This window comes from Oncorhynchus mykiss, chromosome 6 (genome assembly GCF_057628025.1).
Source record: "Oncorhynchus mykiss isolate SJ-2025 chromosome 6, ASM5762802v1, whole genome shotgun sequence".
NCBI lineage: Eukaryota > Metazoa > Chordata > Actinopteri > Salmoniformes > Salmonidae > Oncorhynchus > Oncorhynchus mykiss.
In genome coordinates, this window is record NC_143027.1 from 17,395,464 (window position 1) to 17,411,500 (window position 16,037).

The following is a 16,037-nucleotide window of genomic DNA, read 5'->3' on the forward strand; positions in this document are numbered from 1 at the left end:
GGAAGCCCGAGAGTCAGCCCCAAAAATGTATTGGGGGGTGGCACACAGGGAGTATGGCGAAGCCAGGGAGGAGACCTGCGCCAACTTCTTGTGCTTACCGGAGAACGAGGGGGACCGGGCAGGCACCGTGTTATGCTGTGGAGCGCACGGTGTCTCCAGTGTGGGTGCATAGCCCGGTGCGGTACATTCCAGCTCCTAGTATCGGCCGGGCTAGAGTGGGCATCGAGCCAGGTAAGGTTGGGCAGGCTCGGTGCTCCAGTGCACCTGACCAGTCCGGTCTATCCAGTGCCACCTACACGCACCAGCCCTCCGGTGGCAGCCCCCGCACCAGGCTTCCTGTGCGTATCCAGAGCCCAGTACTCCCTGTTCCTACTCCCCGCACTCGCCCTGAGGTGCGTGTCCTCGGCCCAGTATCATCAGTGCCGGCACCACGCACCAGGCCTACAGTGCGCCTCGCCTGTCCAGAGCCGCCAGAGTCTCCCGCCTGTCCAGAGCCGCCAGAGTCTCCCGCCTGTCCAGAGCCGCCAGAGTCTCCCGCCTGTCCTGAGCCGCCAGAGTCTCCCGCCTGTCCTGAGCCGCCAGAGTCTCCCGCCTGTCCTGAGCCGCCAGAGTCTCCCGCCTGTCCTGAGCCGCCAGAGTCTCCCGCCTGTCCTGAGCCGCCAGAGTCTCCCGCCTGTCCTGAGCCGCCAGAGTCTCCCGCCTGTCCTGAGCCGCCAGAGTCTCCCGCCTGTCCTGAGCCGCCAGAGTCTCCCGCCTGTCCTGAGCCGCCAGAGTCTCCCGCCAGTCTGCAAGGAGCCGCCAGAGCCGCCAGTCTGCAAGGAGCCGCCGGTCTGCAAGGAGCCGCCAGAGTCTCCCGCCTGTCCTGAGCCGCCAGAGTCTCCCGCCTGTCCTGAGCGGCCAGAGCCTCCCGCCAGTCTGCAAGGAGCCGCCAGTCTGCAAGGAGCAGCCAGAGTCTCCCGCCTGTTCTGAGCCGCCAGAGTCTCCCGCCTGTCCTGAGCCGCCAGAGTCTCCCGCCTGTCCTGAGCCGCCAGAGTCTCCCGCCTGTCCTGAGCCGCCAGAGTCTCCCGCCTGTCCAGAGCCGCCAGAGTCTCCCGCTTGTCCAGAGCCGCCAGAGTCTCCCGCCTGTCCAGAGCCGCCAGAGTCTCCCGCCTGTCCAGAGCCGCCAGAGTCTCCCGCCTGTCCTGAGCCGCCATTCAGCCAGGATCCGCCATTCAGCCATTCATCGCCATTCAGCGCCATTCAGCCAGGATCCGCCAGAGCCGTCAGTCAGCCAGGAGCTGCCAGAGCCGTCAGTCAGCCAGAAGCTGCCAGAGCTGTCCCTCAGTCCTGAGCTATCCCTCAGTCCTGAGCTACCCCTCAGTCCTGGGCTACCCCTCAGTCCTGGCCTGCCCCTCAGTCCTGGCCTGCCCCTCAGTCCTGGGCTGCCCCTCAGTCCTGGGCTGCCCTTCAGTCCTGGGCTGCCCCTCAGTCCTAGGCTGCCCCTCAGTCCTGGGCTGCCCCTCAGTCCGGAGCTGCCCCTCAGTCCGGAGCTGCCTCTCAGTCCGGAGCTGCCCCTCAGTCCGGAGGAGTTTGTTTAGTGGAGTGGAGCCCTTTAGTAGGGTTGCCAATCCTAGGTCGGCGGCGAGGGTCGCCGTTCCTAGGAAGAGACTAAAGCGGACAAAGACTATGGTGGAGTGGGGTCCACGTCCCGCGCCAGAGCCGCCACCGTGGACAGATGCCCACCCAGACCCTCCCCTATGGAATGGATTTAGGTGTGCGGCCAGGAGTACGCACCTTTGGGGGGGGGGGGGGGGGGGGGGGTACTGTCATGCCCTGGCCTTAGTTATCTTTGTTTTCTTTATTATTTTGGTTAGGTAAGGGTGTGACATGGGGGATTTATGTGTTTTGTCTGGTCTAGGAGTTTTGCATGTTTATAGGGCTGTCCTTTCTAGGTAGTTTTGTATGTCTATGGTTGCCTAGATTGGTTCTCAATTAGAGGCAGCTGTCTGTCGTTGTCTCTGATTGGGAACCATATTTAGGCAGCCATGTTCTTTGGGTATTTTGTGGGTGATTATCTTCTGTCTTTGTGTCATTGCACCAGATAGGACTGTTTCGGTTTTCACTTTTGTTGTTTTGTATTTTGTAGTGTTCTCGTTTATCGTCAATATTAAAGATGTTGAACACTAACCACGCTGCATTTTGGTCCTCTTCTCCTTCAGCGGAAGAAAGCCGTTACAGTAACATATGGTGGTAGATCTTTGCTGTTATGGGGCTATTTTGCTTCAACTGGTCCTGGGGCCTTTGTTAAGGTCAACGGTAGTGATGGGAGAAAAAATTGATACAGTTACATATTATTGTTATTAATTTGACAATTTATTGTATCATATAGTTTTTTTAATATTGCAATATTTTTGTGCTTGTTGGTTGTACCTTTGCCAAAACTCCAGTATTTTTCATCCATAGCTTGTCCTCCATCTTCTTTTAAATAGGGAGACAATTTGTTTTCAGCACTTTTATTTCTATGACTAATCAAAACTCAGCAGACAGATGGCGAGCAATATGATTGGAACATCGAATCGCAATAAAATCAGAGTATCTAATCGCAATACATATAGAATCATGAGAAGCGCAATACATATGGTATCGGCACCTAAGGAATGTTATATCGTATCACGAGGTCTCTGGAAATTCACAGTTCTACTCAACGGCATCATGAACTACCAAGTACCAGGTCATTTTAGCCAAAAACCTGGTTGCTTCTGCCAGGAGGCTGAAACTTGGCCCCAAGTGGATCTTCCAGCAAGACAATGACTCCAAGCACGAATCAAAATCCAGAAATAAATGGTTAATTGACCACAAAATAAACATTTTCCAATGGCTATCTCAGTCTCCGGACTTGAACCCCATTGAAAACCTGTGTTTTGAATTGAAGAGGACAGTCCATAAGCGCAGGCAAAGGATATCAAGGATCTGGAAAGATTATGTATGGAGGAATGGTCTAAGCTCACTCCAAACATGTTCTCCAATCTCATAAAACATTTTAGAAAAAGGCTCAGAGTCATTATCCTCGCAAGGAGAGGGTGCTAGATTATTAAAAACTGGTGCCAATAACTATGGACCCCACTGCACATGTAGCTTTAATTCCAAAACATGCAGAGTAGTACAGAAAAAAATAGTTGAAGACTTTTATTTCAAAGTTTCTATTATAAAAAATACCATTCTAATCTTCCCTGTATGAAGAATACTTTTTTAAAAATGTCTTTCACCTCTGGGCTTAAATATTTTGGAATCTTCAACATGCCAAAATAGAGATGGAAATGCTTTCTCCTCTACACATCTAAGGGAATTATTAACAAGTTCTGAAAACAAGACCTCTTCAAATACAGAAAACTAACATATGGTAAGAAAAGAAAATAAACAAATGAATGTGTTTGCAATGGGACCAATCCCAATGTGACCAGGCCTCAAACCTCAGTTCCCTGAGTTAGTAACAAAGAGCAGAACTACCAAACTACCATATCTAAAAGAAAAACAGTCATTTACCTTTTAGAAAGCACAGACATGTTATTCTATTGCGCAAGCATGAACATAGATTAAAGTACCTTTCAATTTCTCATTTATGCAATCTACGTGCCACCAATAAATAGAGGTACATTGTCATCCTTAAAGGAGTGATTTGTGAGCATCTTGTGAGGATTTCGTGTGTGTGTGTGTGTGTGTGTCCTGTGCATTTATGTGTCAGGTGGGGAAAGAGACAACTATGGATTATGTGTAGTTCATCTTGTTATGATACATTGCATCACACTGGACTCAGGGGTAGACGTAGCATAGTACATGTAAATCCGGGACACTCCAATTAGTATGATATGTTACGTTTCGTATGGTATTTCTTAATTTGTGGATGTCAAATTACAATTTGTATGATATGTTATGAATTGCAATTCATGCAATATGTTACGAATTCCAATTTGTTATTGTTAACATTAGCTAGGTGGCTAGGTGGCTAATGTTAATGTTAGCTGGGTGTCTAACGTTAGCTAGGGTTAAGGTTAGGGTTGGGTGTTATGTTAAGTGGTTAAGGTTAGGGCTAGGGGAAGTGTTAGCTAACATGCAAAGTAGCTAAAAAGTAGTAAGTACCTGTAAAGTTGCTAAAATGCTAAACGCGTTATACTTAACGTACATAACATATCATACTAATTTGAATATCCCAGATTTACACGTACTATGTTATGTCTAGTCTATAAGACCAGGCTGTTTGCATGGCTTTGAGGCAAACATTGTGCAGTTAAGGGTCAAATGCAAAGCTGACAAATCTAAGCATTGTTTTTATGTGGCTTTTATAGGTAACAATGTATTTGCTTCTATGAGTTGGGGCTGAACAATCTATTAGAAATCCTATTATTTCAACTACTGTACATTGCCTGTTTTAGCCCACATGATCATACTTAACCAGATTAGTTTCATCTCAACCTTAGAAAACTACAGTTTAGAACTGTTTTGTTTACAGTGTATTGAGAATTATAACTATATACAAAGTTGCATGTACAAAAAAATCCAATACCCCTATCTGGCCCCTTATAAAAAAGTGTACAGGTAGATACATAATGCAGAAGCAAAGAGACTGCATCCAGGATTGCTTCACTGTGAAGTAGCATTAGGACACAGATCTTCCATTACGGAATTGGAGCATGTTAACACCATATATGGTTCATGCTTTTGGTAAGATTACTGTATGTACAGCCTATCACCGTGGAGGTTCACTGTAGAACCGTCTCAGTCTCGATTCCAGGGGAGCAACTCCAACAGTCCCAGACATGGGTCTTCTGCTGTATGTCTACAGTATGGCACAGCATCTCATCAGCACCATAGTTAGTGTCCAAGAGACCCCAGATGCACGGAGAGCCTGAGATGTGGAGGCTCGCTCACTACGACCCTTTGTCTATCAACCAAGACATGTCCCCTGTCCTGCAATGCGGAGGAAACGAACCAACAAAAAACATCACTCAGAGTGCATATTATGCAGTTTAGACAATAATTATGTGGATAATGTAGTATATGCTCTGAACAACAGAAAACAAAAGTGTAAAACTGGAAGTGAACTAAACCGGGTGGTTCGAGACCTGAATGCTGATTGGCTGACAGCCGTAGTGTGTATATATATATATATATATATATATATATATATATATATATATATATTTTATTTTTATTTATTTCCCCTTTATTTAACCAGGTAAGCTAGTTGAGAACAAGTTCTCATTTACAACTGCGACCTGGCCAAGATAAAGCAAAGCAGTGTGACACAAACAACAACACAGAGTTACACATGGAATAAACAAGCGTACAATAGAAGAAAAAAATCTATATACAGTGTGTGCAAATGGTGTGAGGAGGTAAGGCAATAAATAGGCCATATTAGTGAAGTAGTTACAATTTAGAAAATTAACACTGGAGTGATAGATGAACAGATGGTGATGTGCAAGTAGAAATACTGGTGTGCAAAAGAGCAGAAAAGTAAATAAAAACAATATAGGTATGAGGTAGGTAGATTGGGTGGGCTATTTACAGATGGGCTATGTACAGCTGCAGTGATCGGTTAGCTGCTCAGATAGCAGATGTTTAAGTTAGTGAGGGAAATATAAGTCTCCAGATTCAGCGATTTTTGCAATTCGTTCCAGTCATTGGCAGCAGAGAACTGGAAGGAAAGGCGGCCAAAGGACGTGCTGGCTTTGGGGATGACCAGTGAGATTTACCTGCTGGAGCGCGTGCTACGGGTGGGTGTTGTTATCGTGACCAGTGAGCTGAGATAAGGCTGAGCTTTTCCTAGCAAAGACTTATAGATGACCTGGAGCCAATGGGTCTGGCTCCAGGTCATCTATCAGACTATACCACGGGTATGACAAAACACTTATTTTTACTGCTCTAATTACATTGGTAACCAGTTTATTATAGCAATAAGGCACCTCAGGGGTTTGTGGTATATGGCCAATATACCACGGCTAAGGGCTGTATCCAGGCCCTCCACGTTGCGTAAGAACAGCCCTTAGCCGTGGTATATTGGCCATATACCATACCCCCTCATGCCTTATTGCTTAATTATAGCATAAGCATGCTGAGGCTGATTATTGTGTTCTGACAGAGCGTTTCACACACAGCCGTATCGTATAGCGTTTCATGAAGGGATTTATTTAGATTAATCTGTATATATATTTTAGGAGCTATATCAGCTTTAATATTGCAGTTACAGTATATTGTATCTTGTGGGTTCTATCAATGTAATTGTCTGCACATGAAGGGATTGTTAGTGGAGACTGAGATTAAGAAAGACATCTTAGCTTTCTTAGTTTTCGTAGTTGCGTTGTCGGATTAACAGCCTTCATTGTATGAATGGACAATTAAAAATGAAGGATCTACATTAGAGAAAGTAAGATATTGTTTACAGCACAGATGTCAAACTCATTCCACGGAGGGACGAGTGTCTACGGGTTTTCGCTCCTTCCTTGTACTTGATTGATGAATTAAGGTCACTAATTAGTAAGGTACTCCCCACACCTGGTTGTCTAGGGCTGCATTGAAAGCAAAAAACTAAAACCTGCAGAGACTAGGCCCTCCATGGAATTAGTTTGACACCCCTGGTTTACAGTAAAGCATTACAGTACTGTATCTTAAAGGAAAAATCCACAAACAAACATATCATATCATCATGATGATGTGGCAAGTGACAATTTGCTTTTTGAAAGTCCTATATTTTGAAAACTTGATCGCTGACATGCGTTGTATCAACAGTGGACTAACGAAATTTAAAACATTTAAATACATAAAACTTTCCTTCAAGCAAACTGACAGACACCCACTGGTAAATATGTGAACCCTCTTCTACTTATTAACATTGGAAAAATCTATCACTGTTATCACTTATCATGTGTTAACATTTATAGAGGTCAGTGTTTGCTCATAGTGAGCCTCGGAAAATGTAAAGAACATAACCTCATTGTCACCCAGACCCAACTGAAGACCAATGCACTTACTCCACATCTCGCTTTCTAATCATCTTTCCAGACCTTAAGACCTCTGCCACACGGGAAACAATGGGGTCATAGTTCATGCTGGCCACGGCAACCACCTCCTCACCCCTATAGGTAGGAGAGATTAACCAGATAACTTTTAGGGAAAACTCTAGGATTACTAGAGTTTATTCTGTTGTAAGGATAAACACTCCTGGATTATATAAGAACAAACAAAACATGACAAAAACAAAACAGAGGATTTCCTTTACAAAACAACATGAGCCGATGGCTGAATGCATCTTAGTAGATATCCACAATTGTTATTGGACACATACCTGGTATAAAATGCCACAAACTTCAGCTCGTCCACGTCTCCTTGGATGATGACGTCATCAAAGCCATCCCCGTAACCTTGGTAATAGAATAAAAGCACTTTCTTAAGTAGGTCTGTAAAAAGAGTAAACACACCATCACAGCACCACCACAACACCCATTACGATGGCATACTTCTGAATCCTATGATGACTGAAAACCCTCAGTGTCTGACTTCACAGCTAGGTGGCAGTACTGGAGCTACATTCTCAACAGAGACATTTGGAGGAGAGCAATTTTGGTAGTAGTCTTACCAACTCACTATTTTAAGATTACTTCCCAAACAATTCACACAGTACATAAACAAAACTTGTATAACTTGTGTGTGAAAAAGTTTCCAATGTTTCAGTGGGCTAGACTGTGCATGGTGCTGGCAACCCCATGGTGGAGGTTTGGATACATGCACAGGCCACATATAATGAATGAATGGATGTGTCGCTGTCCATTTTGACAGTTCTGCCATGTGCTTCGGATATAATCTGCTAAATGACCCTACCGGTATTAAATTATATTACTTGTGGAGTGAGGCTTTGTTTACCTGCATAGCGTAGGCTTTTCCCAAACATGGCCGACCAGAAATAGGGCACTGTTTTGATCTCAGTGGGTCTTCCCATCATGCCAAGTGCTGCTGCTCTCCCTGTCAATCCCAAACAAACAGAAAAGGTCCCATAAAAACCAATATACTGCAAATCCAGCCCCAGACATGCAGCTGAGTGTTTGACACCTTAGGGAAAAACTCACACTTTAACACATTACTCTGTAATACTTAGCCCTTAAAAATGAACCCTTACCATGCACATGGGCCATTTGCCAGTGTGGGATGTTCACCTTCTTATTGCTCCGCCCCGGAAAAGGAAACGTCACAATGTCTCCTCCGGCAAAGACACCATCAACGTTGGTCTGCATTGTCTGAGGGATAGAGGGTTATCCAGAAGAATAGAGGAGCCAATGTGGAAATCAGGAGGATCTCTTACTTGTAGACAAGCCACCTGACAAATTAGAGGATAACTGCAATTTTCCCTGTCAGGAAAAACTCAGGTCTCTAGCTCTGCAAATAACACAGTAACACTTGTACATTGCAATAGAGTGGCACTGAAATTAATTGTTTCTATGAACTGATTTCATTTTAAATTAAATTAGTACATTCAAAGTATTTGTGTGTTATTATAATTGTTGTGCATACAGTGCCGTGTGTTGTAGTTTCTACCTTGTTGACGGGGACGAAACCCTTGGAATCCATGTGAACTCCACTCTGTTTCAGGAAGCCAGTGGCTGGTCCTGACCCTGCAGGGGTCCCACATAGATAGAGTCCACCATTAATTCACCACCGGGAAGCAGAGTAACAATGGCTATTGTAAGCCAGAAGAGGACTGGCCACCCCTCAGAGCCTGGTTCCTCTCTAAGTTTCTTCCTAGGTTCCTGCCTTTCTAGAAAGGTTTTCCTAGCCATCGTGCTTCTACATCTGCATTGCTTGCTGTTTGGGGTTTTAGGCTGGGTTTCTGTACAGCACTTTGTGACATTGGCTGATGTAAAATGGGCTTTATAAATACATTTGATTGATTTGATTGACTGAGTGTGAGTTGGATCAATTCTACTACACTCCTGCACCACCACTGATAGGAGTGAGTTTGCTAAAGTGGAGGCTATTGTTGAACGCACATTTGTGTCTCTGAGCTGGCTGCCTCACCTGTGCCAATGACACACACATCCGCCCTTAGTACTTTCCCACTCTTCAGAACCACCTCTTTCAACTGTGGAACATAAAAACAACATTGACAAAAACAGTGAGGCAACACACATTATATTACCAATAGATTACCCTCAGTTTTACTACTTCCGTTCCTGACTACAAAGTTCAGATATTTTTTGCAAAACCAGTATTGTCAAGTCTTTTTTACTGAGCCACAATCCAAATGGAGGCTGTAATTGGTAGTAATCTTGGCTGCTTGTCCTTTCTTTTTGTTGGCACACTGTGGTGCATCGGGGTCAGTCACACCCATTCATCAGCATTCAATGGCTGCATCCCCATTCTCCACCCTTCTCCCCAATTGTATCGTTGCACACTTCCCATCATGGATTTGTGTAATCATTCGCAGAGGGAGTTTCCACCATGGTGAAATCAATAACGGAAGTGTGCATGGTAGAGAATCTGGGCGAAGCCTAAAAGTGGGCTTGACTGGCCAGCAGAGAGAAGGAAGGAGAGAGCCATCTGTGCATGTTATGCTGTTTCTCTCACTTTCGGAATACCTGTCCATCATGGCCAAGCATCTCCGATACCTCGTTCAACATGTAGAACTTCACCCTGTTCGTCTCAAACAACTGAAAAGACAGTCAGACAAACAGGCAGACACAGGCAGACAGACAGGCAGACACGGTGAGAGAGAGAGAGAGTGAGAGAGAGAGAGAGAGAGAGAGAGAGAGAGAGAGAGAGAGAAAGAGAGAGAGAGAGAGAGAAAGATAGCACTGGGTTAAGGTTCAAAGGTCAAAACTACTTCTCAAAAAGTTGAGCTTTTTGTTAAGTTTAGCCTAAATTGTGTTCAGCTACAAATATACTTCTTTTTTTATTTTTTATCTCCCATATGCCTGTTATTAATGGCGATGGTTAATTGGCGGGTAGGCAGTAACGCTTCTTATGAATACTTTCTTAATAATGGATTATAAACACATTACGCATTACAAGGTATGACTGTATCGACAGTCTCCCTCTGCCTTATCTTAACAGCAGGGAACATGCAGTGTTACCATGCTGAGACCCTATCATGCTGAGATCCTACACACACACACGCACACACACACACACACACACACACACACACACACACACACACACACACACACACACACACACACACACACACACACACACACACACACTATAATCTCCCCTGAAAAAACAGGACTCGTGGACAATATCTATCTGATTGTCTAAATAAGTGCATGAGCACCGATAAAAATATACTCCAAATATTCCCTTGTGGCGCCTGGTGAATTGAGCCCAATGAACATGATTCACATTTAAATGATACGTTTCTCTGAGTAGAAATGCAGATTAAGCTGTTCTAGAGGTAGTAGGGCTGACATAGAGCCTGATTTCTCAGGGGTGGGTCCCTACCTTCATTATGGCTTTCCCTACTTTCTCCCCCAGAGCTTTCCGGAAAGGGATTGCTTCTATCCCAATGATGGAGACAGAGTGGGCCTTGTCGGTGAGAGCAGCAGCCACCTCCATACCTAATGCAGAGAATACAGACGATTACACATGCACACATTTACAGATAGTACTACTGTAATTGTAGCACATCTATCAAAACAAAGGTTCCAAACAACTGTTCAACAAAGTACAACTTAATGTAGTCGTCCTAAACCCTTTAAGGCTTATAGATCAACATTCCTTTGAAAAGGGAATATGTGACTGTTTTACGTGCTTCTTCACCTGCATTGCTTGCTGTTTGGGGTTTTAGGCTGGGTTTCTGTACAGCACTTTGAGATATCAGCTGATGTACGAAGGGCTATATAAAATACATTTGATTGATTGATTGATTGATTTTATCTACTGCATGCCTGTCATCTCTCTCACCAACAAATGATGTTCCCACAATCACAGCATTCTTGTTGTTGGCCAGCCTCGCTACGCTGTTAGCATCTTCAGGGGTTCGGAGGTGAAACACATTCCTAACGTCCTGGCCTTTGTAGTTCATCAGCTTGGGTCTTACAATAGACAAAATATGGGTATATCAGTGTCTACAGAACAATGAGTCACAACTGGTCATATCAACAAGAAGATAATTGAATTCCATTTATTTGCATTCAACCAAAGACAATTTACGGTTACTCCTCACTTGCTTCCTGTGGCAATGAAAAGCTTCCTGTATTCCATTCTAGAGTCGTCTTGAAAAGTCACAGCCCTCGTCTTGACGTCCACTGCCACAGCCTATTGACATCCAAACATCCCAGTTAGAAAGAGAACATATGGCCAGGGTGTCACCAAGGGAATCCATACCACTTCATTGCCGCTCTGAGACCCTACTGAACGTAGGGCACACTAACATAAGTTTGCAACGGAAAAAACAAAAAAGTTCTTGGAAGAAGTTCGACCAGGTAGCAACTCCCTGATCTGTTTGAAAACTGCCCACTGAACACAGCCCAGATGTGGATTCAAACTTAGCCAATATAATCAGTGTTTCAGGTCTTACCTCCTTCTCCGTGAGCAACTCGATGTCATGGGCTTGGAGGAAGTCTATGGAGCGTAGCCGGAGCTGCTCTGCTGTGCTCTCTAAGGACTGAGGGGGAGATGGTTAGTTACACCGCACCACAGCACAGTACACCACAGGTTGGAGATTATGTGGTGAGGTTTGTTAAGTTGAAATGTTATTGGTGACATTCAGTGAAGAAATGACACTTTTACGATGCTAATGCAACATACATTTTTTCGGTTTCATTTTTAACATGATCACAATTTGAAACTCAAGGTCAGCAAACCATTTTCTCATAGATATCATGGCCAAATTTCTACATTGTCTGGGACAAATATTATCCCAAGATTACAGACTAAAGATGGGTTCAAGATGGGTTAATAATACTAGCAATAACACAATGGGAAGTATTTTGGAGCATGAAATGTCTGGGAAGAATTTTCAATCTGCTACGAAATACAGCAGGGCATAACTGGTAGTCCTTCATCAGCAATTTCAACACTGTTTGTATCCAGAAGAATAGTCAACTTAAAGAACCCTCATGGTCACTAAGTCCTTATGGAGATATTCCTTTTACCATCTCTGTGGTATGCTCTGGATCTCTGTACAAACCTTACTCAGTTTAGGCCTGTCATAGGGTGGGTGTTTGTCCATGGTGCACATGACAATGCGATCAGTGAAGCCTTCCTGTCGCAATGTCTCAGCGCACACCAGCCCTGCTGGACCTGGAGACACAAGACACTTGTTTAATGTCTACATAGGATCTTAGATCCTTGCTATCCAAACTGAATCCAAGCTCCCTTTACCATAACTATTGAGTGAAACAATAGTAGTGAATTGGAGCGTGGATTGAGTTTGGCATACCAGACAATGTTAGAGCGTTGTGACCATGAACAAAACACTTTGAGCATGTTAAAACTAAGAGCATACAGTTGAAACGTGTACTGTAGTACAAATACACTATGAACTAACATCCGTGTTGCTGCAATAGTTCTTGGGAGCTGCTGTCATCTATCCTTTTTTTGGAATACTCAGGACCTATACTGAACTGAAAATATACTGTATGGTTCAAGTCCTAGTCGATAGTTTGAACATAAATAAACAGACTTCTATTTAACAGCGGTGCATGCAGGAATGGAACTTAAGTATTTTGGGCACTGGCCAGCCGGGCTAGTAGACTGACAGTTTTTACTAGCCGGGTTGAAAATTTGTGTCATGCAATATTTGAAAAGGCAAAATGTCAGTTTCCGGTGTGCAAGTTGAACACATTTTCTTCTAGCCCGGTCTGAAAACTACTAACCACGGGCTAGCGGGCTAGCTTAATTTCCATCCCTGAGTGTGTGAGTGTAAGGAGATGCTCAACGGCCAACTCACCTGATCCAACGATAAGGACCTGGCTGAAGCCAGTGCTGGAGTTAACTGCTGAACATCGGGCCATTGCTTTTGACCTCTTCTGTGACTGAAGATCCTGGAAGAAAGAAATGTTTGCCAGGCCACAGGTCATCAAAGGGGGATCAGTTGATTTGGCACAATGATCTATTCTAAATAGTCCCAGAGTGTCTTTACCTGTTTGTTAGCACGAATTATCACTTTGTCCTTTTCAACTCGAACCTGAAGCAAACAGACATGAGCGATGTGTACACGGTTTTGACGATGCTTAGAGAGAATGTGAAGGCAGGGAATGTGAATGGCATTGCGAACTGAACGAGGAAGGTCACCTGGAAGGTGGGCAGGCTGTCAAGCCCAGGAAATTCCTCAATGTCTCCTGTAACGATGTTGAAACAAGCTCCATGCCAGGGGCAACGCACGTGGCCTTTGGACAAAATACCTGCAACACACAACGATATACAGTACCAGTCAAATGTTTTGACACACCTACTCATTCAAGGATTTTTCCTTATTTTTTACTATTTTCTACATTGTAGAATAGTGAAGACATCAACAATATGAAATAACACGCAAGGAATCATGAAATAACCAAAAAAGTGTTAAACAAATCAAAATATATATTATATTTAAGACTCTTCAATGTAGCCACCCTTTGGTCTTGATGTCAGCTTTGCACACTCTTGTCATTCTCTCAACCAGCTTCGTGAGGTAGTCACCTGGAATGCATTTCAATTAACAGGTACCGTGTTAAAAGTTAATTTGTGGAATTTCTTTCCTTCTTAATGCATTTGAGCCAATCAGTTGTGTAGTGAATAGGTAGGGGTGGTATACAGAAGATAGCCCTATTTGGTAAAAGACCAAGTCCATATTATGGCAAAAAGATCTCAAATAAGCAAAGAGAAACGACAGTCCATCCGTACTTTAAGACATGAAGGTCAGTCACATTTTCAGTCAACCTGGAAAATGCGAAGAACTTTAAAGGTTTCTTCAAGTGCAGTCGCAAAAACCATCGAGCCAATCATGAAACTGGCTCACGAAGACCGCCACAGGAAAGGAAGACCCAGAGTTACCTCTGCTGCAGAGGATACGTTTCTTCAGAGTTACCAGCCTCAGAAATTGCAGCCCAAATAAATGCTTCTCAGTGTTCAAGTAACAGACACATTTCAACAACAACTGTTCAGAGGAGACTGAATGAATCAGACCTTCATGGTCGAATTGCTGCAAAGAAACCACCCAAAGGACACCAATAAGAAGAAGAGACTTGCTTGGGCCAAGTCTGTCCTTTGGTCTGATGAGTCCGAATTTGAGATTTTTGGTTCCAAACACTGTGTCTTTGTCAGACGATGAGTAGGTGAGTAGATGAACTCCGCATGTGTGGTTCCCACCGTGACGCATGGAGGAGGAGGTGTGATGGTGTGGGGGTACTTTGCTGGTGACACTGTATGTGATTTAATTAGAATTCAAGGCACATTTAACCAGCATGGCTACCACAGCATTCTGCAGCTATACTCCATCCCATCTGGTTTGTGCTTAGTGGAACTATTATTTGTTTTTGAACAGGACAATGACCCAACACACCTCCAGGTTGTGTAAGGGCTATTTGACCATGAAGGAAAGTGATGGAGTGCTGCATCAGATGACCTGGCCTTCACAATCACCTGACCTCAACCCAGTTGAGATGGTTTTGGATGAGTTGGACTGCAGAGTGAAGGAAAAGCAGCTAACATGTGCTCAGCATATGTGGGAACTCCTTCAAGACTGTTGGAAAAGCATTCCAGATGAAGCTGGTTGAGAGAATGCCAAGAGTGTGCAAAGCTGTCATCAAGGCAAAGGGAGGCTACTTTGAAGAATCTAAAATCTAAAATATATTTTGATTTGTTTAATACTTTTCTTGGTTACTACATGATTCCATATGTGTTATTTCATAGTTTTGATGTCTTCACTATTATGCTACATACAATAGAAAATAGAAAACTATAGAAAAACCCTTGAATGAGTAGGTGTGTCCAAACTTTTGACTGGTACTGTACATCCCATTGTATCACCAATCCATCTCAGAACTTGATAAGACAGCAAAAATATGAATTTTCATACCAATATTCCACAAAAAAAAGAAAACAATGCAGAACGGGACTCACCTTTGACCAGTGGTGCCCCATAATGCGGGCACTTGTGCCCCATTGCAGAAAACTCTCCATGTTCTTTAATGAGCAGCGCTCTGCCACTTCCCAAATCAACCTCTCTCATCCTAAACAGGAATAAGTGCACACACAGACACACACACACACGAACGCACGCACACACACAGGAAGGGACAAAAATTGTGAGGCAAGGGGAAATAATGACAGGTTCCAGCCATACAAATTTCAGTATTCAGACCCCTTGACTTTTTTCACATTTTGTTACGTTACAGCCTTATTCCAAAATGGATTAAATTGTTTGTTCTAATTAATCCACAATATCCCTTGATGACAAAGCAAAAACAGGTGTTTGAAATTGTTGCAAATTTATTAAAATAAAAAAATCTGAAATATCACATTTACATAAATAAATTCAGACCCATTTACTCAGTACTTTCTTAAAGCTCCTTTGGCAGAGATTACAGCCTCAAGTCTTTTTGGGTATGACACTACAAGCTTAGCACACTTGTATTTGGGGAGTTTCTCATGTTTTTCTCTACAGATCCTCTCAAGCTCTGTCAGGTTGGATGGGGAGGGTCGCTGCACAGCCATTTTCAGGTCTCTCCAGCTATTGTCAGGTCTCTCTCAGATAACTGAACTAAATGCCTACCGCCCCGTAGCACTCACTTCTGTCATCGTGAAGTGCTTTGAGAGACTAGTCAAGGATCATATCACCACTATCTTACCGGCCACCCAAGACCCACTTCAGTGTGCACACCGCCCCAACAGGTCCACAGACGATGCAATAGCTATCACACTGCACACTGCCCTATCCTATTTGGACAAGAGGAATACCTATGTAAGAATGCTGTTCATTGACTACAGCTCAGCATTCAACACCATAGTACCCTCCAAGCCCATCATTAAGCTGGAGTCACTGGGTCACAACCCTGCCCTGTGCAATTGGGTCTTGGACTTTC

The 16,037-nt window shown here is 43.9% G+C and overlaps 1 protein-coding gene across 2 annotated transcripts in view; it reads right to left on the reverse strand.

Moving 5' to 3' along the window:
• Nucleotides 1-2,476: 2,476 nt before the first annotated feature.
• Nucleotides 2,477-16,037, reverse strand: part of LOC110525346 (apoptosis-inducing factor 3-like) — a 32,954-nt gene continuing 19,393 nt past the window's right edge. The window contains exons 4-20 of one of the 2 annotated variants that reach the window (XR_016496519.1): nucleotides 15,076-15,185; nucleotides 13,267-13,376; nucleotides 13,115-13,159; nucleotides 12,923-13,016; nucleotides 12,161-12,273; nucleotides 11,549-11,635; nucleotides 11,195-11,286; nucleotides 10,933-11,063; nucleotides 10,471-10,586; nucleotides 9,595-9,677; nucleotides 9,046-9,109; nucleotides 8,566-8,642; nucleotides 8,150-8,267; nucleotides 7,897-7,995; nucleotides 7,322-7,397; nucleotides 7,008-7,112; nucleotides 2,477-4,944 (exon numbers count right to left, since the gene is read on the reverse strand). Coding sequence is in view for 1 of the 2 variants with exons in the window: in XM_036979484.2 (XP_036835379.1) it covers nucleotides 4,905-4,944; nucleotides 7,008-7,112; nucleotides 7,322-7,397; nucleotides 7,897-7,995; nucleotides 8,150-8,267; nucleotides 8,566-8,642; nucleotides 9,046-9,109; nucleotides 9,606-9,677; nucleotides 10,471-10,586; nucleotides 10,933-11,063; nucleotides 11,195-11,286; nucleotides 11,549-11,635; nucleotides 12,161-12,273; nucleotides 12,923-13,016; nucleotides 13,115-13,159; nucleotides 13,267-13,376; nucleotides 15,076-15,185 (1,549 nt within the window). In the remaining variant the exon portion in view is untranslated. The remainder of the gene's footprint in view (nucleotides 4,945-7,007; nucleotides 7,113-7,321; nucleotides 7,398-7,896; nucleotides 7,996-8,149; nucleotides 8,268-8,565; nucleotides 8,643-9,045; nucleotides 9,110-9,594; nucleotides 9,678-10,470; nucleotides 10,587-10,932; nucleotides 11,064-11,194; nucleotides 11,287-11,548; nucleotides 11,636-12,160; nucleotides 12,274-12,922; nucleotides 13,017-13,114; nucleotides 13,160-13,266; nucleotides 13,377-15,075; nucleotides 15,186-16,037) is intronic. The other variant, XM_036979484.2, reaches the window with a different exon arrangement.